Genomic DNA, 26,157 nt, shown 5'->3' on the forward strand with positions numbered 1-26,157 from the left:
TCTGTAATGAACTGGATTTATTGTTAGAGTTGGAGGCGGCTCCGTTACAGCAGCTGGGAACTAGAGCAGGGAAGAGTGGGGAGGAGCAGAGCACAGCAGCACGGGAGAGTGGGAGCTGGAAGAACACAGGCGGGCTCGATCTGGTTTCCACACAGTCATTTGGCAGAGAAGCCGAGTCCTAACAAGAGCGTCTGGATTTCTCAGTCCCGCAGCAGTCTGGCAGAGCTCTTATTGGCTTGCTTGGGGTGAGGTCCTCTCCCGGGGTGGTATTTTCGGCCTGTTTTCATCTCCCTCAGTCAGAGTTCAGCCTTGGCTCAGCTTCCTCTCCCTTTTGCCTTCCTCCCTCTCCTTATCCCCAAGTCCTCTGGCATGGCCTCCGCCTCCCAGATCCTCTGTCCCAGAGTGTGGAGCTGGAAAGGCAGCCAGCGTCCCCATTTCAGCTGCAGGATGGCAGAATGGAATGTTGGGGGAGTCACACATTGCCGGGGTGTCAAGTGTTTGGATGTCAGGCAGTGGCTTTTAACCCATTACACACCAGGCCACAGCAGGTGACCACATGCAGATAAGCCAAGCAGGGATGAGAAGGGATCAGGAGAGTTGGAATGGGCGGGTGAAAATCTCCGAAGGTCAGGGAGCTTGGAAAGATTCCGCGAGTGAGGCCGGGCTCTCCTCGCTCCTTTGTGCTGCCCAGCAGGCCTGGTCTGGGCATGGCTCTGGGATGTGAATGGTATGAAGCAGGGGCTAGGAGGATAAGCTCCTTTCTTCTCCTCACCAATCTGTTGGTCAAAAAAGAGCTTCACGTTTTGGACTGAGACATTCAGACACGGAGGGAAGCAGTGGGACAGTGTAGCAGTGGCGTACCCCCAGATCCCTGCCAGAACGCAGACTCTGACGGGGAAGGGAATGGGAGATGGACCAAAGGGCGCAGCTCTGAACACCTCACTGACAGTATCCTACCCCCAGGTCACATAAATTACTACTGGAAGTCCTTCTGTGGGATGCTAAATTAAATAGATTAAGAGGTCCCTGGGGCTGGGGATGTGACCTTCCTCCATGAGGGAAGAGGCTGCTCTCTGAGGCCCATCCTCACTCTCCACTCCATCACCAGCATTGGGCAGTGCTAAGAGAGGGTGTCACTCCAGGGTCCTCAGGCATCAGATGACCTCGTGTCCTAATTTTGCATTCTCTCCCTATCCTAATCCTGGTTACCTTTGGTTTGGAGACTCGTTTCAGATGTGGATGAGGGGGAAGGATGACTCCTCCCGTTAGCCCAGCCTAAGTTCCCACGAGACATCCTGTCCACCCCACCCCCTCCCCCAACTCCCATGTCCCTCGACCCCAAAGGACTCAGCAGTAGCCATCTTCTAGGGGAGCTGGGGGAGCGGATCCTCGGGGAAGGGAGAGTGGCTCTTTCAGAACTCAATCTTGCAGGCAGGGAAGGACTCGTCCTGCATGACCACGGTGCTGCTGCTGGCCAGGACTAGAACGTTCAGCTGCTGCTGCTGCTCATGGGTCTGCTGGTACCACTCACGCGTCACCTCCGTGTCATGAGTAGGGATCAGAGTCACCTGGGTAGGAGACAAGACAGCCTGAGGTGAGAATGGGGAGGGAAGGGAAGTCGGGGGATGGGCACCTGATGGTTCAGGAAGGACCAGAGCCAAGGCTTTGAACAGAGACTGTGTTCACTGTTGCTCTGAGCAAACTCTGACCAGACCGCCTCCCTGGTGTTCCTTGCCACTCACCTGAAGATTCTCCCCCCACTGGGCCTTGCCCTCCAGCAGGGCATCCAGCACAGCCCTGCTCGGCTCGCCATTGGCAGGGTCGTTCCCACTGACCACATAGTAGGATGCACGCACTCGTCGGAAGAAGTCAAGGTCAGCAGTCTTGCCGCTGCAGTGATTCGGGATGTAGGCGAGATCCACGTAGACAGGGGCACCAGAGCTGCCCTTGGAACCCAAGGCTGCTGTAGAGACAACACAGGACTCATTGTAGAGGGAGAGGAGAACTCTTTTGGCAACTGTCTTCCTTCCTCCCACTGGAGCCCCTGACCAGCCCACACCCAGACCCAAACCAGTCTCCCACTCTCCATGTTATACTTACTTGGGCCTGCCTTGAGTCCATTGACTAAGCCTTTGGACATGGGGCTGTGTCCATCTTTTTCCTCTGCTGGGGTGACCTGGCTTGGAGTGCTGCGTGGTCGGGGTGGGACCCGGGAGGCTCGATCTGCAGTCCCTTTACCAGGGGTGGGTGAGCGTTTTCCCCGAAGATCCAGACGACGGGCAGGAGACGCTGGCTTGGCCCTACCCGGGGCCCTGCGGCCAACTCTCCCCTGTGCCTTCTCCTTCTCCCGTAGCCTCTCTACCCTTCCAGACTCTGAGCTGAGCCCCTCGGGGTCAGCCATGCACACGTCAGGACGGGGAGGGGCTGGCCGAGGGTCTGGCTGAGGGAGGGGGGGCGGGTCGTGGCCGGGCCTGGGATGGTGAGTCCCACTGACCCCACCAGCTTTGTCCACAGGCAGGAAGTCCCCATCTTCATCTGAGTCAAGGGCTGCCTCAGCCGTGATGGATGGACACTCCTCAGTTTCTGGCGGAACATCAGAATCTGACTGTGAGGAGCCTGAGTCGCTGGCTGATGTTGGGGGTGTCTCATCTGCCACGGGGCACGGGCCCCCTGTGGCCCCTGGGGCTCCTGCCCGGCGCCGCCCCCCTCTCCCTACCAGCCGAGCCTCTTCAGTTGAGGGGTCGCTGTCATCCACGGACCGAGGCAGAGGAGGGTTCAAGAAGGAGGGGGAGAGCTCCCCGCGGTGGGGCCGGGGTTCAGCAGCACAGCCCTGGGGCCCAGCCTCCGTCTCGGGGGAGCTGCTTCTAGGCTGGTCTCCAGGGGCTGCTCCAGGGCATGGCGGCTGCTCAGAGGAGAGCAGTGTGTCAGGCCGGGGGCTCCTCTCGGCTCCCTCAGGCCAGGCCCCACGCTCCCAGGCAGGGCAGGCCTCAGCGTCAGCTGGGGCAGGGCCTGGGGGCTTGGGGCTGGTTTCAGTTGGACCATTGGTGGCACCAGCTCCAGAGGGGCCCTGGGAGGGGCTTGGCTTCTTGGCGGCCGCCCCTGAGCACTCCAGGCGACAGGGCAGGGTGCCGTCATCCATGTCCCCGGGCAGGCTTGGAGCCGGAGCTGGGGCCAAGTCTAGGGACGCTGGAGGTGCTGGGCTCAGAGGAGCGAGGTCCCAGAGGCCATGGGCAGCGGCTTCCATTCCTGGGACCAGCTTTATGGACCCTGGTTCTGCAGCTCCCAGACCAGGAGGGAAGCGCTCAGCCACGCTTGACATCACAGGTGTGGTGGCCTCCGAGGAGGAGCCTTCAGACAGCACGGGAGAGGCGGGCCTCGGCAGACTGGAGAGGAGAGGGGTGCTGGGAGATCCGGGTGATGGCAGCTGGGGCAGCGACGAGTCCAGGCTGGGGGCCTTGGTCACTTCGAGGTACTCATCATGCCGGGCTCTGGCGGGGGGTCCTGGAGCCAGAGCCAAAGCCCGGTCCCCAGAGAAGGCAAGCGACCCACAGGGTGCTGAGCGGGGTTCCGCTGGAGAGGGCAGCTGTGGAGGCGCCGGCTGCAGTGAGGAGAAACCAAAGGCTGATGCAGGGAAGTCCAGGCTGGGTCGGGCAGGACCCAGGTGTGAGTCCGAGGAAGGGCTAGTACGTGTCTCGCTTTCAGGCCACAAGGCGGAGGGGCCAGCGGGCGTGGGGTACGGGGGACTTGGGGACTGGGCCTCTTTTTCGGGTTGCTCCCGAGCCCCCTTCTCCAGCTCCGAGTCACTGGGGCTGTCATCCCAGGGACCACGGCCTGGCTCCTTGGGGGAGGGGGTTCTCCGATCTGGACTGCAGCTCAGGATGTGACCGTTCAGCGGCGGGCTTGGGCCTTGGCTCTGGGGGATAGGAGCACGGGGGGGTACCGCAGGTGGGATGAGGCTGGGGTCCATGCCTAGCCCCGGCTCAGGCTCCTGCCTGGGGGGCACAGTGGGTCCTGCCAGAGCTGCATAGCTAAAGGCCGGAGTGTCGAATTGGAGGCGATGGGGTGAGACAGGAGATGAAAGCTCCTTCTCTGCAGGTGTGTCTCGGCCAGCAGCTTCCTCCTTGGTTGAGATGTGGGGGGGCCAGTCCCCAGCAGCTCCAAGTGGAGGCTCTCTAGTGGGGCAGGCGGGGCCCAGCCCCGTGAGCATCATCTGCTCGTAGATGTCTGCGTACTGGAAGCTCCGCTCGTCTGGATAGGGAGTGGGCTCTCTCTGCTCTGGCTCGGTCTGCTCGGGCTCCTCAGAGGCATGGCTCTCGCCGGCCTTGGGGACCTGTGAGCTCCGGGGGCTGTGGTCAGGAACCCCCACTTCTCCTTCCCTTTCTTCTTCGGCCTTGCGGTAGTCCTTCCCTAGCGGGGAGTATGGCCCGCCTTCCAGCTCAGCTGCCCCCTCCTGCACTGCAGCCACCACACCCTCATCCTCAGCTGTGCCCCAGGAGAAGGGTGCAGGAGTATGTGGCTCTGGGGCAGGCGTCGGGGGAGCGGGAGCTGGGGAGAGGGGTGCAGGGGGCAGGGGTCTGTCCTTGGGCACCCATGGTGGGATGTCAGCCAGCCAGGAGCGGGTGGTGGGCTCGTCCCTCATGGGTGGCAGGAGCTTAGGATCTGGGATGGGGCTCTCTTGCCCTGGGGCCAGCAGAACCCTCTGTCTAGCCATCTCCGGCGGGGAGGCCGGAGGAGAGATGATCTCAAAGGGGGAGCGGGTCAGCTTGTCCTCTTCCTCTGGTGGCAGCCCAACTGGTGACTCCGCAAGCCAGCGCTCCACCTCCAGCCCCTTCTGTGGTGCGGGCTCCTGAAAGCCCTTGAAGTCCGAGGCCCAGGGACTCTGGGGTGTGTGCTCCAAGGGGGGCACTTCCTGCTCATCATCCGGGCCCTCATCGAGGAAGGTGCTCTCCCGCTCTTCTGTGTACCGTGGCCGGGCCCCCGGGCCCCCCAGCTCATGAGGGAACCAGACCTTCCGCTCACAGCTCAGCTCCTGCCAGTACGTGTCCTGCTCCAGGACCACATCCTCTCTGCCCCTCCAGTACGTGTCCTCCTGCTCAGGAGATGTGTCCTCCCACGTCCGGGCAGGCTCCTTCTGTTCTCCAGCCGGCTCTCTGCTGCTTGGAGATGTTTCTCGCCACTCCTGGACCACATCCTGCTCCTTCTGGTACTTCTCCCAGGCCTTGTCCTCCTGCACTGGGCTCTCTTCCAGCCCCAGAGCTTTGCTCTTCTCCAGCACAGCTTCTTCTTTCTGTTCCACAGCCTTGACTTTTTCTGGAGATTTTTCCTCTAGGATCTTTTCCTTTGGTGCCATGGTTTTATCCTCCTGCACAGGGCTCTCCTGCTCCTGAGTTTTGTCTTTCTCTTCCAGAAATTTATCTTTTTGTTCAGTGGCCTTAATGGTTTGTTCAAGTGCTTCAGCCTTCTGTTCGAGGGCCCAGTATTTTTGTGCTAAGGCCTGGTCCTTCTGTTCTGGGGCCTGGTCCTTCTGGGCCTTGTCCTTCTCTTCTGGGGCCTTGTCCTGTTCAGAGGCTTCATCTTTCTGTTCTAAGGCCTTGCCCTTCAGTTCAGGGACCGTGTCTTTTGGAACAGTGTCTTTATGTTCCAAGTCTCTGATTTTTTGTGCTAAGATTTTATCTTTCCCTTCTGGGACCTTGTCCTCCTGTTCTAGGGCCTTGTCTTTTGCTTCTAAGCCTCTGTCTTTAGGTTCTAAGTCTTCGTCTTTTCCTTCCGAGGCCTGGTCCTTCTGTTCCAGGGCTGTGTCCCTGTGTTCTAAGCCTCTGTCCTTAGGTTCTAAGTCTTCGTCTTTTCCTTCCGGGGCCTGGTCCTTCTCTTCCAGGGCTGTGTCCCTGTGTTCTAAGCCTCTGTCTTGAGGTTCTAAGTCTTCGTCTTTTCCTTCCGGGGCCTGGTCCTTCTGTTCCGGGGCTGTGTCCCTGTGTTCTAAGCCTCTGTCTTTAGGTTCTAAGTCTTCGTCTTTTCCTTCCGGGGCCTGGTCCTTCTGATCCGGGGCTGTGTCCCTGTGTTCTAAGCCTCTGTCTTTAGGTTCTAAGTCTTCGTCTTTTCTTTCTGGGGCCTGGTCCTTCTGATCCGGGGCTGTTTCCCTGTGTTCTGAGTCTCTGCCTTTTTGTTCCACAGCCTGATCCTGCGGCTCCCCAGCCTTGTCCTTCTCTTCCAGAACCTCATCTTTCCGACAGATGGCTGTGTCCCTCTGCTCCATGACAGTGTCCCTCTGTTCCAGGGTTTTGCCCTGCTGCTGAAGGACTTCATCCGTGGGCTCGGGTCCCTTCTCCTTCTGCTCTGGGGGTCTGTCCTTCAACTTTGGAACTTTGCCTTCCCACTCCATGACAATATCCTCCACGGCAGGGCTTGGTAAGGACTCAGGGCTCTTGGTGAGGGAGCTATCAGGTGTAAGAATGTGTTCACCCAGGCTTGTGATCACTCCGGGTGAGTGCCTCCCATCTCCTAGCAGCGCAGTGGGAGAGAAGGAACTGGCGGGTAATTTTCCATCAGGGCTCTCATCTGTGATGTCTGCCCGTGCGGAGTATCCACTGGTCCCATCTGTGGGAGGCGATGCTGTGGCTGCCCGAGCTTCTGGAATAGACACAGGGGCTAGGTGGAGAGCGGTGTCCTCAGCCTGTATCAGAGGCCCTTTTTCTTCCTTACCAAGGCTTAGTTCCCCAAACTGGAGGGTGCCAAGGCTTTCTGGAGATAGCTGCTTGGAAGAGATGTCCAGCGAGGTCTCCTTGCTGGGACTCTCCTCTGAGAGAGACAGTGACCGGATGTCTTCTGGAGATCCCTGCGGCCACAGGTCTGTGTGGAGGCGCTGCTCCGTCAGGCCACAGGGAGACCTCGGGGTGGCGTCTTGCTTTTTGGCAGCATCTGGGGAGACCACGCTGAGGACAGAGAGGGACTCTGCCTCTTCAGGGGAGAGGCCTCGGTCAGTAATCTGGAGCACCTCCTCTTTCTGAGGTTCCCCAAGTTCTTGGAGTGAGGTTCTCAAGTCTCCGGGTAGGGCTTCTGTTTCCGGAACCGGGCCTGCGGGCTCTTCCACCTCCACAGTCTCGAGGACGATGGCTTTGTCCTGTTCTGGCAGCAGCTGGATGGTACGGCCGGCCTGTCCCCCAGCTATGCTGATGGATACCTCCTGGGCCTGGGGGCTCCTGGGAGGAGACGCCTTCCCTTCCTCCTCCAGTGCACCCTTGTCAGGCCCTGGCTTGGCGGTCTCCTCTGCAGCAACTTCCTTGCCCACACCTGGGATACTCTTAGTATCTCCCCAGGAGTCTGCTTCCTGAAAGTCTTGGGGCTCAGACTTTTCCTCCACTGGGGACTGATGAAAGGGTGTGTGGGTGGCACTGGGTGGGCCAGATGGTGGCGGAGAGGCCATCTTCACTGTGCTGTCATCTGGGCTGAGGCAGCGCTCCTCTGCCTCTCCAAGGGCTGGTTCCCCTGGGTGGAGGGCATGCCCAGGGGCGGCAAACATCGGGGGTCCATACTGACCATGCAGTTTCTCCGACATCTGTACGTTGGCGGTCTCCTCCTCCTCTTCCCCCTCCAGGGCCCTCTCTCCAGACAAGCCTCTCCCTACCATCTCTCCTCTCTTCTCTGACTCCCCGGTCACAGAGAAGTCCTCATAGGGTGGTGACTTGAAGCCTTTGTCTTCTTCCAACGAGGAGGTGGGTGAGATGGTGCCGGCCGATGGCACGTAGTCCAGGCCCTGAGTGGCTTCAGTGCGGGATGAGGGGATGCTCGTGACCGTGTCAAGCAGCAGGGAGCTCTTGCCCGTCTCCTCTGTCTGTGGGGCCGTGAGTGAAGCTACGGACTGGTCCTCGGCCACGGACGTGGCAAAAGAAGAGAGCTTGTCACACTCAGTGATCGAGGTGGCCGAAGACACGTGCTCCTCTTCCGCCAGAGGGGCGGCCACCATGTTGGGGGGGTAGGTGAGTTCTGTCTCTGGTGCTCCGTAGGCCTTGCTGGCGGTGGCGGGAACAGCGCTGTCAGCAGGCTGGCTGGCCTCAAACGGGCCGGGACCTTCAGGCCCAGGGAGGTCATAGGTTCCTGTCGGAAACCTAGGTGGGGCCGCGCGCTCCTCGGGCTCGTCGTGGATCTCTTCATCTGAGATGGTCTGCTCGGTCTCAGAGTAGCCAGGGATCGTCTCGTCCTGGATGTAAGACACGTGCTCAGTGGCTCCTGCTGGGGTGGCCAGGCTGCTTAGGAATGACGAGGTCTCCTTCTCCGGGGCCTTGCCTTGGAGTCCCAGTTCCCGGCCGCCGAGAGCCTCCTTCCCCCCTGGCGTCACCTTCAAGGCTTCTTGCAAGTGCTTTTGGTAAAAACCCTCTGCCTTTGTCTCCTCTTCTTCCTCCTCATCGGAAGGGGGCAGCTCCTCCATTTCCTCTAACTCGGCCTTCTCTATCACATCTTCCTTTACCTCAGGTTCACTTTCCTCTCGGGCTTCTGTTCTGTCAGGGAGCCCCTCGGCTTCCTTTGGCTTCTTTTCCTCCCAAGTATCTTTCTCTTCCTCTGTTTCCGCCCCAGAGTCTGGGCCTCTGTCCTTGCTGCCTCGTTCCTCAGGGACGTCTGGGACAACCTCTTTCTCCTTCACCACAGGTACTTCTGCTTCCAGCCCGGGGACAGAGGGTGGTGCCACCTGGGCCGCTGTGCTTGGGAGTCCCTCCTCGGCAGTGTCCAGGGGGAGCGGTTTCTCATCCCTTTGTTCAGTCAGCAACTCCCTCTCCTCACGTTTCAACTCCTCAAAGTCCTGTGTAAGGTCTTCTGGTGAAGATAAGGCCAGCTCCCTTGCTGGGAGGGGTGCGGCCCCCTTCTGGGCTGGGGGTGTCCGGGGCTCAGAGGACAGCTCCTTCTCCCCACGGGTAGCCCGGCTCTTGTCCATCTTGACTCTGCCGGGGGCCTTGGCTTTGTAGAGGGTCTTCCGCACCTCAGGGGTAAAGGGCTTCAGGTCTGGCTTGGAAATCTTTTTGACCTCAGGTTTGGTGTCTTTCTTCTTCTCCTCCTTCTTGGCATCCTTCTTTTCCTCCTTCCTTCCTTCATCCTTCTTGAGCTCCTTCCTCTCCTTCTTGATCTCCTTTTTCTCTTTGTCTTTTTTCTCTTCCAGCTTTGATATCTTTTCTTTCAGGTGCTTCTTCCCCACTTTGTCTTTGATCAGCTTTCGCTTCTCTGCCTTCAGTGCCTCGCTTGACTCTGTCTTCACCCTCTCGGGCTTGGCGGGCTTCTCTGGGGGCTTCTCAGACGACTCTTTTGCCTTCTTTTCGGTCTTGGCTAACTCTTTGGCCAGTTCTGAGCGAGCTTCCTTGGCTCCCTCTTCGGCCACCTCCTCCCGTTTGGCCAGCTTGCCCACGGGTGTCTTGGTCGTGGCCTTGAGGCTCTCTTTGCTGTCAGCTCGCTGTTTGATTTTGCTGGGTTTGAGGCTGGCAGGCACAGCCCCAGTGGCCAGGTCCTTCTGTGTGGCCACGGGGTAGCGCAGGAAGTCCAGGTGTCGAAGCTTTTCCAGGCCCTCCAAGATCTTGTTCTGGGGGGCATTCCCTGGGAAAAGGACGCGCACGATCTTCTCAGTGGGGTTGGCTGGCAACCAGACCACCAGAGCGGTGATAGAGGTCAGGTAGGGCACCGAGATCTCAGCCTCCTTCCCATTAGCCAGCACGATTCCCGTCTTGGCTTTACTGTTGCCCGCCCACTTTTGCATGAGGAACTGCATCTCCTTGCTGTCCTTGACAGGGTTGAGGACGTACATGTCCAGGCGGCCCACACCCATCTTGTGGAAGAGGGTGAGAGGCTCTATGGTGTTGCTGACCACGCGGTACAGGGGCTCGGCCTGGATGCCCAGGCGGTTTAAGTGCTGCAGAGTGAGGCAGGCCTCCTCAATGCTGCGCTTGGCCTTCCGCGAGGCATCAGGCAGCCGCAGCTTATCGGGCACGTTGAAGAAGACAACCCCTAGCTCAGGGGAGATGAGGTTCTTCACCCAGTCGCTGTAGCTGCTGGAGCCCTGGGACTGCTCCTCTTCCAGTTCTGCCACTTTGCGCTGCAGAAGCCCGTTGATGCCTGGCAGGTTGTCGGCCCCGATGTGGGTGAGCAGCACCGAGTCGATGCGGTCCAGATGCCGCACTAGCTTCCAGAAGCAGGACTTGCGATCAGAGCCACCATCCACCAGGATGTTGAAACCATTAACGGCAAAGAGGGCTGAGTCCCCGCGGCCGCCGGGGAAGATGTAGCAGCAAGGCTTGGAGAGCTTGAGGAAGCCCCCTGAGGTGGGGGGCTCCAGCAGGTCGAAGGGGGATGGCACATCCACGGTCTCAGAGACGTACTCGGAGAATTCAGCCACGCCGTCCATGGTGGGCAGCGTGGGCTCAGGGTTTAGCCGGAGGTGCAAGGTCTCTTGGGAACTGGATAGTCCCAGGTGGCTCCAGTCGCCCTCCCCTAAGCAGGACACGGTGAGGAAAGCCTGGATCCCAGGGTCTCTGTTGCTGAGCAGTTGGGCAATCTGGATGAATGGGAGACAAAAAGCCTGATCAGGTCACTGGGGTTGTCTCAGCCCAACTCAGATTCAACCTGCTAGTCTCCATCTCTCTCTGAGGTGATCTACCATTCTGCCAGCATCCCCGGGGGGTCAAGGGCCATAGGATTTGCCCTTCCTTGGATCCCTCCCCACAGCTCTAGTCACACCCCGTGTTCTGTTCCTCCTGGACACTGGGACATAGGACTCACCTCTGGGTTCTGAAGGACCTGGGCAAAGTTTTGATAGGAGTAGGTGCCACTCTGTAGGATGAGGTCTCCCCCAGGCTCTAAACTCTGCCCACTCAAGATCAGCAGTTTGTGAGCTGATGGGCTACTGAGGAGGTGGTGAACCTACAGCAGAAGGAGAGGATTGGTCACAATGGAGGAAGCCCAGGAAAGGGCACTGAAGGTTCCAGGTCCCCCTCAGTACAGCAAGGACATGCTCCCCACTGGGAGCCCCACAGCACCTCCAGGTGGGGCTGGGATTGTGAGGCAGCTTAGATGGCAGAGAGAGCTTGGTTCAAAGCCAAGCCTGGGAATTCTTGGCACTGGCTGGGGTGGGTTATGGCGCTTTCAGCAGGCCCTCGAGGCCAGTGCGGCTCAGGCCCTGGCCTTACCTCAGAGCTGATGCTGTCGGCACTGGGGTTTACGAGGATGACAGTCTCTAGGATCTCACTCTGGTGGCAGAGGGTCCTCTGGCCTGAGGGAGAGATGCAGGAATTTGTATTGAGGGAAGTGGGTAGAGACTGAAGTGGAGAGGCATTGTGTAGGGCAGGAGAGGAAAAACTGCACTATCAGAAAACGGGGCTGGGGGAAAGGGTAGCCTGGCTCTCCTTGATCCTGCCACTTTGGAACCTGCTGAGTAAGGTCTGGGGACTAGCTCCGGCTGCAGCCCTTCCCTTCCAGGGTTTCCTCCTCCCGCACTGGCTGTCTGCTCCCTCCCCTCATCTAACACCCCCTCTGCCTGGAACTCCCGCCTCAGGCTGCCCTGCTGACAAGAACCTTTTGTCCCTCTCTGTCGCTCTGGAGCACTAAGCTCCTGGTGCTGCCTGGGGATGGGGGGCTCAGCTGGAGGAGGGGCTTCTGCGACGTTGATCCTCACTCAGCTCCCTGCTCACTAGCTTGCCTCTGCCCAGGGCTTTCTTGCCAGAGTGCCTGGAAATAAGGAGACGGCAGTGGGTACGGACTCATCCTCCTTTCAAACTCCCATCCCAGGCCCAACGTCCCATTCCAAAGGACTCAGAGCAGTCTGAGCTATCTAAACCCTAGGGAGTTACAAGGCAGAGGAGAAATAGGACCTCTTAATCTGTTTTCTGGTTCCTTGGGAGGCCAAGCCTGCGCTCACAAACACAGTCATCCTGTTCCCAGCACTAAAGGTTTCACTCCCTGTCTCCCACCTTAGCTCCACGTTCCCAGGCTCCTGGTTCACTGCCCACAACCCGACCTCTCCGAGAAAACAACAGTTTCTCCTCTCACTCCTGCGCCTCTCCTATGGGCCTTCTGTCATAAGGAGGGGAGTCTGGGATGCACAAACAAGAAACAGTTAAGATAGGAGAGGTTCAGAGTGTTCCCCAGGCTCCGGGGGTGGGGTGAGGGACAGAATACACCCTCAAATCCCCTCTCTACGTCCCTTCTCCAGACTCACATGAAACACCAAGCAATGCAGCAAAGAAAGTGCCAGGTTAGAAAGGAGATCCCGAAGAAGGGTGCCGCCAGCCCAGGCTCCTCCCGCCCTCACCGACTGAATAGGTGGTTGGTGTGGAAGTGGGCTGTCTGGAGGATACTGGTGGGAGGACTCATAACCTGTCCCCCAGACCCTCTTCTGTGACCCAGCACTCTCTCCTCTTTCTGGGGCTCAGACAAGAGGACCCCGGGGCCAGGGCCTTTGTTAAACGGAAGAGCGATGGTGCCAGCATTGGGCAGATCTGGCAGCTGCAGGGAAATGAACTACCGATGGTGTCTGAAGACCAAGGCCCACGCAGGGTGGGCGGGGCCCATGCGGAGTTCAAGGGTTCTCTGCTATTAACTTGGGAATTGAGGGCCGCTTGGAGGTCAGTTCAGAGGGTGAGAACCACCTCGGAGTCACGAAGGGGCAGGGCTTGGGCAGGTGAGGGATGAGGGACTTCAAGGATTCAGGGAGCAGCCAGCCCAAGGCGGGCTCTAAGTAGTTCAGATTTAGAATGGCAGTTCCACCACCTCCCTCACCCCTGGCACAAACGCCCAAGGTCAACACACTTGAGCTAGGGGGTCAGAAAAGGAAAAATCTGTGATACAGTCCAACTTGCTTTCTCTCCACTACCTCTGTTCCCCCACAGTCTGCCATTGCCCCCTACCCCGGCCCCCTAGACTGGTTTGTAACCACCAATTCCGGTCTTGGAGTAAGACCCTATGGCTCACCCCTGGGCGCTCTGGCTGTGACTGGCCACTACTACATGGTTTGTATCCTGCGCCCCTCCTTTTCGGGGCCTGGGAGGAAGCCCTCTGCCTCTTTTCGGCTCCCCTGCATTCCCACTGAGGGCCACGGACTTGTTTTCCCGCTTTCTTTGGAGAGGACTTCTCTGAGGCAGGGGCACATCCCCAGGCCAGGGATGGGGTTAGTGGGGGGGCGGGGGTGGCTGCGGGTGCGGAGCCGGGAGGGCAGGTGTCTCCGCAGTGAGGCGGGCGGGAGGGGGCCAGGCAGCTGCAGTGTGCCGCAGTGTGTGAGCGTGCGCGCTGAGCCCGGCGCCGGCTCCGCCCCCGCCCCCACCCCAGCATGACAAGTCATTTTCTTGGCTGCCTCTGCATGGGGGGTGGGGAGGGAAAGGGGGGATGCCGAGAGGGAGAAGAAACGGACTCCTCTGTTCGGAGCCCCCATCTTGGGAAGAGAAGCGGGGGTGGGGGTGGGGCCGTGACTGGGAGCCGGCGGGGTTGACAGCACTGGGAATGCGGGGCAGCTGCTGGGGAGCGAGCGCTCCCCATCTCCGAGGCGGCCTCTCCATCCCCGGAGGCAGCCAGAAAGAGGGGGCTTCGAGTCCAAGTTTCAAGCTCGACGGTTGCCGGTTGCCGGGAATGGGTGTGGGGAGCACACCGCACACCGGCTGGTCTGTGAAGAGGCGCGTGCCACGTCTTAACGACCCTTTCCTCCCTTCTTTTCCAAAGTGTCCCCCACCTTCCCTTACTTGGCAAAAACTCGCGGTCCCATTCACCCCCCTGCATCGGAGCAGCTGAGCAATCCAGCAGCTGACACACAGAGAGACTCTCCCATTCGGTGCATTCCCACAACATCCGCCTTTCCCTCTAATTCTTCTGTCCCTACCAAAGACACAGCCCGTCTCTAACTCCGTCAGAGCCCCAGGCCGCTGGGCAGAGCCGGTGACACCACCCTCTGCGGCTGCCCCTGGGGCTGCTCCCAGCTCAGCCCAGCCCGCGCGGTGGCCTGTCACTGTGCGGCCCCACTGGCCTCCGCCTGGTTCTGGGTCCAGGCCGGCCCCACAGTCAGTTCATCTTCTCGGCTCCCCACCCTGCCAACCCCCGCCAGGCTAGTTCCAGACACAGCATATTAGGTTATCAACTCCCTTTCCCGTTACCCGCATCCCACCTCCCCATCACAGCATCCCCCATGCCAAGTCCTTTGGCCTGGTTGGGTTCTTACCCGGGGATGTGGTGGGGAGACCCTCATGGAGGCTGCTGCTCCGGCCTCAGCCGGCAGCTTCAGAGAAGAGTCTGCGGCACTGGGGTGGGAGTGGGGTGGGGTGGGGGTGGGGGCGCTTGATGGTGAGGGCGGCGCCAGGGCGGGGAAGAGGGGCTGGTCCATGACGAGGCTCTAGAGATTTAACTGTTTCTTTGCCTTCACAGTGTCAGCGCTCTAGTGCTTCTGCTTGGCTGGGGGCTAAGGAGTTGTCTAGCAGCTCAAAGAGTCAGGGGGTCTCCAGTGGCCTACGGGGGGAGGGGGGTCCTTCTCCCCCAACCCTGCTTAGTTAAGATACATTCTTTTAGTGTCAGCTAAAGACCCACACTCTGTGCTACACATTGCCGGGGATATAGGAGGTTGGGCCCTCCCTTTTCTCTCAGGAACCATCTGCTGCCTCTCCCCTCAGACTGGGGGAATGACCTTCAATCCCTGGAGGAGCAGGAGACAAAGAGGCTGGGGGCCTAAAAGCTTAGGGTAGGAGTGAAGGGACTACTTGAGAAGGCTAGGGATGACAGAAAGAAGGCAGTTGCGCAGAGCTCTGTTGTCTTCTGAGCCACAGCTGTAGACGTGGAGGGAGGGAATGTGGCAGAAAGAAGTCATTTTAGGTTGGGGGTAGTTTGAAATTCTGGAGTGGACACACAGTCCCTACTCCATCTCTAGCCCGTCTGGGGTGGGGCACAGGGGCCCTAAGACTGCCTACAATTCTGTGCCAATGCAGCACAGCACTGCAACCACACAGGCACTGATACTTGGAATTCTTGCTCTCTGGGTATGAAGAGGCATTTTCTGAAGTTTCAGGGCACATTCTACCTTTCAGTGAAATAGTTAAAGGGATGAAGGAAGATCAGCAGGGCCCCAGGCCTGTAAGAGTTTCTTTCTATAGACCAATTATTAAATGTCACATAAAGTATTCTTTGGACTAAAAAGATCTTAAAATGACTTTGTAGAGTGTTGGGTCCCTGTTCTTGTCTCTGTACTTTGCTGTCTCTCTGATGTCTTCATTTTATAGGGTCTTAATCCTTTTAATATTGGTCCTGTTTCCCTTAGCCTCTTCTGTCTCAGATTTGGTGACACGTACTCTAGGACTCAAAGAGAGGACCCAGGGAGCTCTAGCACTGAGTTTCAACCGGTGATGCTCAAGTTCCTACAGGGTCCTTCCCTGCCCTCTTCCCTCCCATCAACCCTCCCCAGTCCTGGGTAATTCCTACTGCTTCCTCCCAGTGACATCCACTCACTTTTCCCCAGCACCGGCTCCACCCTTGCCCCTGGCTGCCAAGAGCTGCTTTTGAAGGTCAGAGAAGCCAAAATAGTCTCTGCTCTCAGTATCCCCATCCCCCTGTAAACTGCCTTCAGAGGAGAGGAGAAGCTGAGTCACCAGTGGGGGGTGGGGGTGGGGGTGGGACTAAAGATGGGGAGGAATCTTTGCTCAGATCTGGAGATGCAAAGCAGTAACATGGCAACAGCCCCATTTGGATAGAGGAGGCCATCTGCAGAGACGTACAACACAAACCAGGCTGAGTTCCGAGCATCACAAAGGGGAGACACTCCCTTTCTGCAACTTCATAGTTCTTATTTTCTCCCACCTCAAACCTTCTCTCTCCTCCCTGCTTTCTAGAGCTCTCTGGAGTGTGCTAAGAGGGAAACTTGAATAGACATGTGCTTTGAGAACAAAATAACATTTCCCAGACCATTGCAGAGCCCACCCTTATTCTCAGCTATCACCCCCAAGGGCCACATCCTGGGCAAGGTTCCAACTCACAAGGGAGTTTTCCTTCATCCCTCACCCTCTGAACAGCCTACCCACCACAACCACACCTCCATCCGCTGTGTTCCTTGGCTCTGCTGCAATGAAATGGTGAGATGCCAAGGAAGAGAGGCCTGAGCTCAGACACAAAGTGAGATCAGAAATCCTGGATCTGAGATCTGACTCTGCCATTTTACTAATCATGTTTTTAAACAAGCCACTTAAGGTTTCTGAAAGATTACTTCCTTAATTACAAAATGAGTATAATATTAGTACCACCCTCCAATAGCGCCACAAGGAGTAAATCACATAAAAGATGAAAAAGTGCTTCACTCCTAGAACCTTAAACCCATAATGCACCAGTGCCACTGGAAGTCCGTCTCCCTCTTGTGGAAGATTTATGAGAGGTCACCGAGGTGATCAGGAACTCCTAAACCAGAATATCTCAACTCTAGAGTAACTTAGCTCCCAGGTAAAGCTATGACGCAAAGTGCCTGTCAGAAGGGACTTCACGTACTCTTCATGTCCCTCCTTTCCCATTTCTGACAGCAGTGCAAACCCCAGTTCTAGGGGCCAATGAGCTACTGTATCAATTCAGAAGTCTTCATGTTTGCAGAAGTAACAGAACTAACACTTCCTGAGCACATCAGTGGGGACAGCATCAGACAGAAGGCTTCCAAACTGGTCCTTCAGCCTGTGTCTTTTTTAGGCCCAGAATATCAATCATGAATTATAAATTACAAAACCCTCTTCCTTCCTATATGTGCTCAATAGTAGAAGCAATATCACAGTGTTATTTAAGCTCAGTTTCCCACTGTTCTAATTGTTTTGGGATTTGTTTTAAAATGCTTGGAAACTCCAGAGGTTTTTTTTTTGCAGGAATTAGAAAGGAAGCCTCCAAGTCACCATTGGAGACCAAAGTGGTGCAAAATTCACCTTGGAAAGCCTTTACCACATTTGACCACTAGAAGGAGCTGGGCCACTGACTCACCATCAAAGGGTCCCCTTCCTTTCTGTGTGTGTGTGTGTGTCTGTGTGTGTGTGTGTGTGAGACTCTCCATCAAAGGGTCCCCTTCCTTTCTGTGTGTGTGTGTGTGTGTGTGTGTGAGACTCTCCATCAAAGGGTCCCCTTCCTTTCTCTGTGTGTGTGTGTGTGTGTGTAAAGGGTAGTGGCAGGAATGATTGTTCTCTCCCTATCATTACAAGATACATTTTTGTCCCCCCTTTTCAGCATTTTGACCTAGGGCTTGAGGAGACGTGAGAGAGATGGTGGCCCAGCCGGTGGGGTGGGCAGAGAAGATAAAATAGTAAGCTCCTAGCATATGCCATGGAGCTCATCCCAGCAGCCTGGTTCCCTTGGCCTCCCCACTAATGGAGGCTGAAAGGAGGGGCAGTGTCTGCAGCTGCTCTGGGCCGACTGGTGTTTGTGGGGACAGCTGAAAGAGGAGCCAGCAGGGCTGGGGCTGTGGCTGTCTTGAGCCATGTGGGTTTTTCCAGGAAATTATCCACTATTCTCCAGGGACATAGACAGGCCACCGTGAAAAATGTTCAAACCTAAAAAAATTCAGAAGTAAGCCCTGATATTGGGTATAATTGTCCTAAACTCCTTGAGGATACCATGCTAAAACTCTTTGATTGAAAAGATCCAGTAGGTGTTTGTATATCAGTCTGAGAGGTCCCTGAGAGTAACTATGCATCTCCCTGTAAGTATTTTCCCAAGCATCCCCAAATCTTCATCTGAAGAATGGCTAAGTTTTTTGGTTCAAGTTCTGTTCTTTCTTACATCATTCCAGAAAGCATCCTTCTCTTACATCCATGTCCAAAAAGACAAGGTTCGAGAATTCAGCGTGAATTAATAACATCAGCAGATACTTCCCAAACTTCAATTGAGTCATTAATTTCATCTGCTGTCATCCCTTTCTCCAGACTTGCACCAAAGCTCCTAGGATGAATAAAGTGGTAAAACTGTCGATTTTCACATCGTTAGAGCTAATGGAGGAAGCCATGATGTAAGTATACTAAACAGAAGGAAGTCTCAAAACAGTGACTGGTTAGCTTCATAGGAAGCCAATCACATCAAGAAGATGCCAGCCTCACATTTTTAAAATGCTGCACATAGTTCTAAGATAATATAGCATTAGTCACATTAAACTTGTCTTCTCTCTCCAGGAGCAGCTCTAGAGGAATAGGTGATCAGGGCAATGACCAACGATGTGGCAGTTAGCAGGAGGAGCAGAAAAAGAAGGGGAAGTGACTGTCCGATATAATGGATAACTGAGAATCATCTGCATAAGATACAAATTCAGTCATTTGATGGTAAGGACTGTTGAATTGGGTGGATTTATATTCCATAGAGACACTGGTGTATCAATTGGTTTGCCGACATTTACCAATAACATGACCAGATGCCCAAGCATTTTTATAATGGGATGTAGAGCTTTCTGTAAGTCTTCCCATAGATACCATCATGGAATAATAGCTTCTAAAATGTTACTTTTCTCAAATTCCTGACCATTTCTCCCACACAGCAGAATGCAAAACTGCATCTTGCAAACTTTGATCTCAGAGCCAAATCTCAAAGTATGGCTAGCTCTTTCTTGCAGCAGTGAACCCAGGAAACCCTGCTTCCTGGTACATTTAATGGTGCTCATCAGCCTTTGGGTCAAGGTTTCTGCTATGTTCTGAACATCTGCTGACTGAGCCAAAGGAGGAACCAGAAACTCTAGAGGCTAGAGGATAGGCTGTGCAGCCTGAGGGAAAGTGCTAAGCAAGGATCTGGAAAGGTGAGTGGGGGAACTCAAGGGTCTCTGTAAAGGGAAGCAAGGAGCTCAGGGTATACAGAAAGGGGAATACAAAAAAGAGAGTGAACTTTTTACATAGGAGATGATTCATCACTCAAGAGGTACCTCATTCCCTTAGTGCATGTTGGCTGTCCATAAACCACCCCCTTCTCAGGTAGAAATTACATTCTCCAGGCTTCCTCCACAATCATACCATTTGTCTGTGAAGTGACCTGGGTATGTGGAGATTGCTACGGAGCTCTACAACATTCCCCTCAGGAGCCCCTCCCTTCTCCCCAACCCAAACTTCCCACAAGGTCAGTTCTGCCAGAGAGACTGGACCTCTGCTCTTCTGTGACCATCCCTCACCCACAGCACCGAGACAAATGACACTAGTCCTAACCTTTGACCTCTGAGGAGAAGTGAGCTAGATGCCGGGTAATGAAGAGTCTCAATTGTTGGTTCAAGTCAATGGATGATAAATCAATGTTCCAGGAGAGAATGCCTGTGAGAGAAAAAGAAACAAAGAGGGACCTAGATAAGGTCAGAGGGACTGGACTTCGGGGAGCATTTCCAAGCTCACAGAAGGGGTGAGGGGTGAGAGGGAGGGGATAAGGATGGTTGCCATGATCAGCCTCACTAATGTATTTAAGAAAGGTGGCCAGTCCTATGTCTAGCTCCCATCCTGTACCGTTCTTGGACTTTGCTTGAGCTACAGGAAGGAGGGCAGAGTTTAGGCTAAATTTGGTCATTGGTAAATTTGTATGTAGGAATTTTCTTGCAGAGTTGCCCAGTTGTGATAGAAGTGACACCCAAGGGCCCATTTGCAGATACTGCTGCTTCTGCTACTGCTAAGTCGCTTCAGTCGTGTCCGACTCTGTGTGACCCCATAGACAGCAGCCCACCAGGCTCCCCTGTCCCTGGGATTCTCCAGGCAAGAATACTGGAGTGGGTTGCCATTTCCTTCTCCAATGCATGAAGGTGAAAAGTGAAAGTGAAGTCGCTCAGTCCTGTCTGACTCTGAGCGACCCCATGGACTGCAGCCTACTGGGGCTCCTCCGTCCATGGGATTTTCCAGGCAAGAGTACTGGAGTGGGGTGCCATCGCCTTCTCCGTTTCCAGATACTAGGGGCTGCCTTCCCAATACGGCTAAGTAGGATCCTAGACTTTCCTTCTGTGGCCCCCTCCTTGCCTCCACTCCTCCGTGGCTTGCTTCCACCCGCAGGTGGCTCCGCAGCACTGCGCCACAGGCAGTGGAGGGCTGAAGAGCTTGTGGCCACGAAGGTCACTCTTTCAGACTGGCGGCTAGCACTGGGATATTTGAGATCTGTCTACAGCATTCAGAAAGCACACTGTGCTTGGTTCAAGAACCCTAAAGAAGAAACTAAGGTAGGGACATGGACTCTTCAGGGGATGGTGAGGACTTTCAGGACCTCTGGCCCAAGACACTGCGGGAGAGAGGGGTATAACCAGAGGGCATCCCCACCCAGGCAGTGCCAGCTCCCCCACCCCTACCCCGACCCCTGCCTGAGGGAGATTGCGGAACGCCGTGGAGTGTGAGGCAAGGATGGGGTTGTGAGATGTTGGCAGTTTGGGAGGACACGAACGCGTGACACAGAAGATGCAGGTGACAGGGGCTGATGATTCAGATTAACAGGGCGCGCAGATCTCAGGAAATGCACACTAGGGATAGAGGATGCAGACGGCAGAGAAGCACGGGATGGAGGATGTCCCTAGCGCAGCCAGGACAGCAGCTCACCTTGTTCAAGGTGGGCCCGAACGGCCCTCAGCTGACTCTCTGTAGCGATATCGCCGATCACGATGAGCAAAGAGTGCTTCCGCAGGTCCCAGCGTGCCGCCGCCACCACGGCTCCGGCCTCGCGCAGCGGCTCCGCGGGGTTCTGAGCCGGCGGAGAGCCGGGGCTGCGGAGCCCTAGCCCGGGACTTGTCTCCATGGCAACGCCACGAGGCCGCCCGGGCCCAGCCTCGGTCTCCATGGAAACTCCGTTGGCGCGCTAGGCCGGCCGTGTCCGCTGCGGGTAGAGTGCGCGCGGTTCTTAAAGGCCGGCGGCAGAAGTCGCTCATTGGCTGCTGCCTGTCAGGGGGCGGAGCACTGGCGCCGCAGGGGCGGGGCCGCGGCCGCGACGCTCCGGCTCTGCGGTGTCGCTGGACGTGGGGGCGGGTACCGAGGTGCGGGTTGGCTTTCCCGCTCCGTCATCACTTGTTTTCCAGAGGGAGCTGATACTCGGGCTAGAGTAGGGGTGGGGGCTCTGCGGGCCGGGTGGAGGGGCGAGTCTCTTGCCTCCGCGCCAGAAGAAGCTTCTAGGTAGTCTTTCCCGGATAAGTGCTGTCTGGCAGTTCCGCAGCCTCGCCCGTACTGAGGGGAGCCATCTTGTCCCTCTCTGCTTCTGAGTTTGGTGTATCCTTCAGTCGGTGTGTCTGTATTATCATTGTTTGGAGGTTTTTTGTTTTTTTCCTCCCTCCTGTCACTGCCTGCCAGGGTCCTAGATTCCGTCCTCGGTTTTTCTGTCCTCATTGCCCCGGGCCCTGGGTGTGCTCTGGAAGGCTGTGCAGTATCAGGACGGACAGAATGACCTTCCGGCCCTGAGTCCCTGGTGAGTTGTTATTCCGAAGATAGTGGTTGGCTTGTCTCCATCTCTACTGAGTGCAATGAGCTCAGACTGCAGCAAGGGGGGTTTGAGTAAAACCCAGAAGAGTCCTTCCCAACTACTTGTGACACAGTGAATTGGGTAACCTTGGGAGACAATGGTATTACTTCCCCCAGGGAATTCTCAAAACAGAAGGGACAATGTCTGAACAAGGAAAGAGATTGGCCCTTCCAAAAAAAAAGAACCAAAACCAGAGGATGTACTAAGGAGGCTGGCACTGTTTTATGATTGCCTGGAACATCCTGTGACAATGGTGTGGTGCTAAAAGCCTAATCCACACTCCCACCCCCTCCTTTCCTCAGCCTGTCCCCACCACCTACTCTGCACTCCTGTATCTTCTTTTACCCAGGATACTGAGTCATTCTGTATGTGTATCACACGGAGAAGAGCTTGCCTTCTGCCCTAGGACTCCAGCAGTACTTTTGTGGCTTCCCTATGCCATGCACTTTCCGGATGGTACAGGGAAGAAAGGAGCACAGTGCCCGATTCAGCACGGCTGTCTGTGAGCCGCCTTCTGATTCACCTCCTCTCTGGAGGCCTTGAGGAGGGCTGGACAGTGTCTGCATTTTAAGTACCTCACAGTAGCCCTGGTTCTTATCATGGAGCATTTGTTTAGCAAAACATCCATTCTGCAATTTGGATATGGCCCTATCTGAAACTAACATAGTGTTATATGTCAGTTACACCTCAAATTAAAAAAAAAAAAAAACATGGACAGGGCCCTGAAAATCCTTTGTGTAACAGAAATAATACAGTGGTATGTAAAATGGTGGGGATGCCTCACCCTATTTGACACATGAGACAGTGCTGTGCTCTACCCACCCGCCCCCCATTTGCAAATCTCAGTCTGGCAAAGAGCACAAATGGATGTGTAAGCCTCCCCTTTTCTGCAATCAGAAAAGAGTGCCACATGGAGGCAGAGCCAGAATAGGTTGTAGGGAGAGGAAGGGGACAGTTACCATAGCAACTGTAGAGCTGAGGCCTTTAACTAGCACAGGGCCTCAGTATAACAGTCATCTGCAGTTAAGCACAGGCTCTGCTTTCATCAGTTTTGACAAAGAGATTAGACAATAGATCTGAATTCTGTAAAGAAGGACCGCACACTGATCAGATGATAGGGGCAGCAATTCAGGCCTGTGATGTCAGACCCTGCTAGAATTGGCTTTTTTATTAATTAGAGCTGCAAATACAGACTGGTAAAGGAAAGTTAAACTGTTAGTCACTCAGTTGTGTCCTGACCCCATAGACTATAGCCCACCAGGCTCCTCTGTCCATAGGATTTTCCAGGCAAGAATACTAGAGTGGGTTGCCATGTCCTTCTCCAGGGGATCTTCCCGACCCAGGGATCAAACTCAGGTCTCCTTTATTGCAGGTGGATTCTTTACTGTCCGAACCACCAGGGAAGTCCCTAAATACAGACTGTGATGGGACTAAAAAAAACCTGGAATGTTAGTATTTATGTGCCAGAATTCTGCAACTGCAGACAGAAAACAGATTGCCTATATGTACAAGGCATAGAAATTGGATAAAAATTTTAAAGAAATACATTTATATGTGAATTGCAAAGTATTTAAAACCCTATTTTGTGTTTAGGAATAGTTTGCTGTGGCAGGAGCATTCAAAGACCCATCCAACTGAGAACCTATGATATACGTGATTGTGAAGCATGTTCAGTAGTGTGTGATGGTTATAGAGCCTGCTGTAGTGTTTCATTTAACTGTTTACCCCTCAAACTGACCAGGTATGATCTTTTGGAAATTCTGCTATTCTATAGTTTCTTCCACATTTCTTGTCATATAGCATTGGCAAATATAGTGGTTACAATCTGTGCTTTCCAAACTATTTGTGATGAAGGATCCTTGAATTGTGGAAGGGGTCTCTAAGGATCTATCACTGAAAAAGGAAGTTAGGGTAGATATCAAAGGAAGACACTATTACAGGCTCTTTGCTTGGGTATGCATGGGAGTGGGCGCAAGGCAAAAGGTATTACAGATTGTAAATGGTTTGAAAGGTAATTGTAGCCTTGGCCAAGTTTAAGCCATTTAAGGGATTCTCAGCGCCCAGACCTTTGTCAGTTCATAATATATAGTGATAAATACGCAACAGGTAAATTATACACATACTTAACAAAGTAGGAGGGGCATTTCTATGTTTTTTTTGGAAATAATTTCATTTTTGGTATTTAAATTATTAAAGTTATCCTCATGAGAAAATGAGAAATTTATTGGAATGAACTACTCTCATCTAGAATTGTGTATGTGTGAGAGAGGAAGGCACCATCGTCCTTTGTATACTTAGGGTCTCCATAGGACTTAGGCTAGCTCTGATAATTCGTAAAGAAAATGTACTGGCTCCTCCCCGCTAGTCCAGTGAATGTCAGTTTTCTGGGGAATCTCAGCTCATTTGGCAGAATTCCAGCTGGCTGTGCTGGATTGCATGGTCTTATCAACCAAGATATACAAAAGGAGCTGTATGCAGCTCACATTCCTACCCTGTACTCAGTTGTGCCTATTAAAGCATTCTTTACAAAGAGAGAGGTGTGTTGAATTACAGGATTGCTGTGTCAGAAGCTTATCCTTGGCTTTTGGGGAGAATACTAGGATCGTAATATACACCAGCAACCATAGGGTCACCTCTTCGCATGGTTTATCTGCAAAGGCACCGAGTGAAATAACCTCTAATGAGGCACTGAGTAAAATAATCTCTAAGAAGTTTGAGATGGGGAAGAAGTCTGCATTTATTACTACTCTATCTTGCACACAGAAGAAGCCCACAATAAACATTTGTTGCATAATTGTCCTAATTATAATTTGTTCACTAAGTAATGGGAAGATCAGGGCACTGGGTTTCCCCTCCCTGTGCAGAGCGTTGAAACGGACAATGAAGAAACTTTTTCTTCCCTCGCTCTCCACACTCTTCTCTTAAAGAAAATCATTTCCAAAAGTAAAAAAGAAATATTTATGGATATTATTTTCAATTTTCTGTTTGATTAGTGTCTGAAATGAAAGTTAGTGTTTGGCTGTGGTCTCTGACAACCACCTTTTCCTTTAGTCTGAATGAAGTTGCTCTTACTATAGGAATCTCTAAGGATTTTCATGTGATGATGAAGAGGATGGTGGTAAAAAGGCGCAAAATGTAATACTTAGTTTTGAGGCCATGCCTGTGTGTGAATTAAATTTTGCATCATTTTTTCAAGATTTCATATAATAGAGTCACTTTCCTTCAAGGAGTACTTACTTGGATTGCAGAAATATTGTTACCTTTACAACATTCAGTTCAGTACAGTTCAGTTGCTCAGTTGTGTCCAACTCTGCGACTCCACAGACTGCAGCACACCAGGCCTCCCTGTCCATCACCAACTCCTGGAGTTTACTCAAAACTCACGTCCATTGAGTTGGTCATGCCACCCAACCATCTCATCCTCTGTCATCCCATTCTCCTCCCACCTTCAGTCTTTCCCAGCATCGGGGTCTTTTCAAATGAGTCAGTTCTTCACATCAGATGGCCAAAGTATTGGAGATTCAGCTTCAGCATCATTCCTTCCAATGAATATTCAAGACTGATTTCCTTTAGGATGGACTGTTGGATCTTGCAGTCCAAGGGACTCTCAAGAGTCTTCTCTGACACCACAGTTCAAAAGCATCAGTTCTTCAGTGCTCAGCTTTCTTTATAGTTCAACTCTCATATCCATACATGACTACTAGAAAAACCATAGCTTTGACTAGATGGACCTTTGTTGGCAAAGTAATGTCTCTGCTTTTTAATATGCTGCCTAGATTGGTCACTTTCACTAGATCGGTCATAACTTTTCTTCCAAGGAGCAAGCGTCTTTTAATTTCATGGCTGCAGTCACCATCTGCAGTGATTTTGGAGCCCACCAAAATAAAGTCTTTCACTGTTTCCCCATCTATTTGCCATGAAGTGATGGTACCAGTTGCCATGATCTTAGTTTTCTGGATGTTAAGTTTTAAGCCAACTTTTTCACTCTCGTCTTCCACTTTCATCAAGAGGCTCTTTAGTTCTTTTCTTTCTGCCATAAGGGTGGTGTCATCTGCATATTTGAGGTTATTGATATTTCTCCTGCCAATGTTGATGCCAGCTTGTGCTTCACCCAGCCCAGCATTTCTCATGATGTACTTGGTATATAAGTTAACTCAGAAATAGTTTGTCTTCTCATCAGTTCTCTTTCCTTTTTTTTTTTTTTTTTTTGGTAGTACTGGGTCTTTGTTGCTGCACTTGGGCTTTCTCTAGTTGGTGTGAACAGGGGCTACTCTTCATTGCAGTGGGTGGGCTTCTCACTGCGGTGGCTTCAGTAGTTGTGGCTCACGGCCTCTAGGCCTGTGAGCTCAGTAGTTGTGCAACACAGGCTTAGTTGCCCTGTGGCATGTGGTATCTTCCCAGACCAGGGATTTAACCCATGTCCTTTGCACTGGCAGGCAGATTCTTAACCTATACGCCACCAGGGAATTCCTTATCCCTTCTTGATCCTTCATCATATGTCTTTACTTCCTTTTCTAACAATACTTCCTCCAAATACCTTGCATTAACCCCTTCATTTAGTCAGTCTGAACCACTTGCCTTTCCCTCAGTCATTCTTACACTTTCTGTTCAGGTTGTCTCTTTTCCCCTCGGAATGCCCAGAATTCATTTTTAAGTCATTCATTCAGTGATGTGTATTGAGCACTTACTGTGTGCCAGCAAATGAAACACAGAGGTCCCTGCTCTTGTGGAGCTTATGTTCTAGTGGGGAGG

General features: G+C 53.9%; 2 protein-coding genes across 4 annotated transcripts in view; one reads left to right on the plus strand and one right to left on the minus strand.

The window, feature by feature from the left end:
* MAP1A (microtubule associated protein 1A) lies at positions 1-20,768 on the minus strand. Of its 3 annotated transcripts, XM_086363274.1 has the most exons (7): positions 20,496-20,768; positions 19,140-19,241; positions 11,160-11,242; positions 10,753-10,893; positions 2,101-10,528; positions 1,743-1,963; positions 1-1,568 (listed from the first exon to the last, which is right to left on the minus strand). In XM_086363274.1, the coding sequence occupies exons 1-7, from the start codon at positions 20,731-20,733 to the stop codon at positions 1,413-1,415; spliced, it is 9,369 nt and encodes a 3,122-aa protein (XP_086219400.1). In that variant the 5' UTR covers positions 20,734-20,768; the 3' UTR covers positions 1-1,412. The 3 variants fall into 3 exon arrangements, with proteins under 3 accessions (XP_086219400.1, XP_086219403.1, XP_086219402.1); XM_086363277.1 differs by lacking the exons at positions 19,140-19,241; positions 20,496-20,768 and adding an exon at positions 14,174-14,254; XM_086363276.1 differs by lacking the exons at positions 11,160-11,242; positions 19,140-19,241; positions 20,496-20,768 and adding an exon at positions 14,174-14,254.
* A 97-nt stretch (positions 20,769-20,865) lies between these two features.
* The window catches only part of TP53BP1 (tumor protein p53 binding protein 1), a 90,516-nt gene continuing 85,224 nt past the window's right edge, over positions 20,866-26,157 (plus strand). Inside the window, exon 1 of the mRNA XM_086363280.1 lies at positions 20,866-21,351. The gene's annotated coding sequence lies outside the window, so the exon portion shown is untranslated. The remainder of the gene's footprint in view (positions 21,352-26,157) is intronic.

Source organism: Bos grunniens, chromosome 21 (assembly GCF_055505025.1).
Source record: "Bos grunniens cultivar Pamir isolate PY7600 chromosome 21, Bosgru_T2T1.0, whole genome shotgun sequence".
Taxonomy (NCBI): Eukaryota; Metazoa; Chordata; class Mammalia; order Artiodactyla; family Bovidae; genus Bos; species Bos grunniens.